Source organism: Oreochromis niloticus, linkage group LG16 (genome assembly GCF_001858045.2).
Source record: "Oreochromis niloticus isolate F11D_XX linkage group LG16, O_niloticus_UMD_NMBU, whole genome shotgun sequence".
Taxonomy (NCBI): domain Eukaryota; kingdom Metazoa; phylum Chordata; class Actinopteri; order Cichliformes; family Cichlidae; genus Oreochromis; species Oreochromis niloticus.
The window spans coordinates 24,303,921-24,306,275 of record NC_031987.2 but is presented as its reverse complement, the minus strand read 5'-3'; the positions used below and the strand labels follow the sequence as shown (position 1 = coordinate 24,306,275).

At 46.1% G+C, this 2,355-nt stretch overlaps 1 protein-coding gene across 1 annotated transcript; it reads left to right on the top strand.

The window, feature by feature from the left end:
* The first annotated feature begins 1,481 nt into the window (after positions 1-1,481).
* Positions 1,482-2,355, top strand: LOC112844108 (uncharacterized). The gene is made up of 2 exons (XM_025903711.1): positions 1,482-1,872; positions 1,996-2,355. Exons 1-2 carry the CDS (start codon positions 1,559-1,561, stop codon positions 2,288-2,290), a joined length of 609 nt encoding a protein of 202 aa, XP_025759496.1. The 5' UTR covers positions 1,482-1,558; the 3' UTR covers positions 2,291-2,355.

Sequence of the window (2,355 nt, the reverse complement as noted above, 5' to 3'; positions counted from 1 at the left end):
GGAGAAATATCGCTGTTGCTTTCGTATAACTGAAGCGGACATACCTGAGTGGCCGCGATCTAATCCTGTTTACATAAAGTAAGCCTGCTCCCAAGCAGGTTTACGCTTACGGATCTGTTGCTATGTCAGCAAGTCCCGGATGAGCTTCGGAGAACCGAACGATCCAAGATCACGCGAAATCGTCAACAATCAAATCCAGCTAACTTACTTAGCGAGGTACGAAGAACGGGCCCCTGGTGTTCAAATATGTCCCAGTCTGTCTCTGTGAAGCAGTCCTGTAGTTTGGAGAGAGCATTTTCAGGCCAGGTTGTAACAGTCTTTGTGGTGGGCCTGGCACTGCGTCTGAGGGGGGGTGTAGGCTGGGGAGAGCAGGAGGGAGAGGTGGTCGGACTGACTGAGGTGGGGGAGGGTATGGCTCTACATGCATGCTTGATGTTGGAGTAAACATGATCTAGAGTGTTTTCTCCTCTGGTGGGACATTTGACATGCTGATAGAACTTTGGGAGTACAGTCTTTATGTTGGCCTTATTAAAGTCACCTGCACTTATGTGAACACCGTCCGGGTGGGCCCGCTGCTGTTTGTTAATGGTGTTCAGCAGGATAGAGAGCGCCGTGTTTACGTTGGCATCGGGTGGAATGTACACAGCCGTGATGATCACTACTGTTAGCTCTCTCGGTAGAAAAAAAGGCTGGCATCTTACTGACATGTACTCGAGTTTCGGGGAGCAGTGACTGTTTATAATTGTCCCGTTGTTGCACCAGCTTTCATGCACGTAAATACAGAGCCCCCCCTGCTCTTACTGGAGTCCTTTGTCCTGTCCCAGCGGAGCAGAGTGCGGCCTGCTAGCTGCACGCTAGCATCAGGTATTCCCGCGTGAAGCCAGGTTTCGGTGATGATCAAGGCACAGCAGTCACGAACATAGCGATTTCCCACTAGTTGTAATTCCAGGTCATCCGTTTTTTGCACGAGGGATCTGGCGTTGGAGAGATAGAGGCTCGGCAGAGGTGGCTTGTGTGGTTTGTTTTTTAGCCTCAGCATAATGCCGGACCTACGGCCCCGCTTTTGCTTCCTCTCCCTCCGTCTGCGCCGCCGCCTAGTCCCGATAACAATCCACGGGGAGCCCGGTGGTCTCGCTATGTGATCTGGGATGTTGTGCGTGCGAAGAAAGTCCAGTGAAATAGATGTTTGATGCTGGTCACCGATGTCTATGAGGCTCTGGCGGGTGTAGCAAACTTTGAAAGCAGAGCCGATAGTGCAGAAAAAAATAAGAAAGACTTACAAACTAAACAAACTAAACAAAAGAAAGGAGTACTGAGACGGAGAGCCGTAAGCCGCTGCAACAGTGTGCACTATAAAATTTTGGATTTGCATCTCTTATTAGTCAGTTTAATACATTTGTCTGTCACTTCATTCAACTGATCTTAATGTTTAATCAATGAATCATTCATTATGTCCATGGATTTCCAACTTGACTGATTGTTGTCTGGTCATTTGTACGTTACACATTGCTGCAAGAGCTTTCAATCTAGAAATACTAATTGCTAATTGTTTCCCCCGATGATCACAATTAGTTACCATATAAGTAGAACTGTGTTTGAGACTTTGCACTGTTCAAATATGGAGCAGGATAGACTCGTAGGGAGAGGAAACCTTCATCGGAGAGGTGGTGGTGCTCCTCGACAGAGAGGTGGTCTTCAGAGAAATGTAGGCAGAAGACAACGCACCATCATCTCTAATGAAGTCCGGGCCATCATTGTTGACCATGTGGTTAACAGAGGCTTTACCATGGCTGAGGCTGCCAGGGTGGTACAGCCTAATTTACAAAGGTCAACTGTCAGCTCTATCATCAGAACTTTTCGCCAAGAAAACCGGTATGTCTGCTATAGCAACTTCACTTCTAAAATATAGTACTCTAGATGAACAACATGTAATTGTCAGTTTACAGTAATGTAATTTGTAATACTTCAATATTGACAGTATATGATTGTCCTTAGAATTAACAGGAGACAACCTGGTGGTGGTCGCCCACGTGTTTTGACTGACCAGCAGGAGTTGGCTGTGGTGGAAATGGTCAGGGCAAGGAATGACATACGGCTGTCTGAAATCAAACAGGCTATTGAGAACAGCAATGACACCTTTGCCAATATGCCATCAATTAGCCTTCCAACGATTGCCCGGCTTTTGAAGAAGCACCAGGTTTCCATGAAACAAATTTACTTGGTTCCTTTTGAGAGGAACAATGTCCGGGTGAAACAACTGCATTCAGAATATATTCAGGTACAACACTAAACTGGCATGCAATTACTGTAACAGTACTGACAACTATTAGTTGTAAAAAAAACTAACTAAATTAT

Coding starts and splice junctions, on each gene's coding strand:
- LOC112844108 (XM_025903711.1), top strand. CDS start 1,559: ATGATCACAATTAGTTACCATATAAGTAGAACTGTGTTTGAGACTTTG. Junction 1,873..1,995: donor ACTTTTCGCCAAGAAAACCG/GTATGTCTGCTA, acceptor GATTGTCCTTAG/AATTAACAGGAGACAACCTG.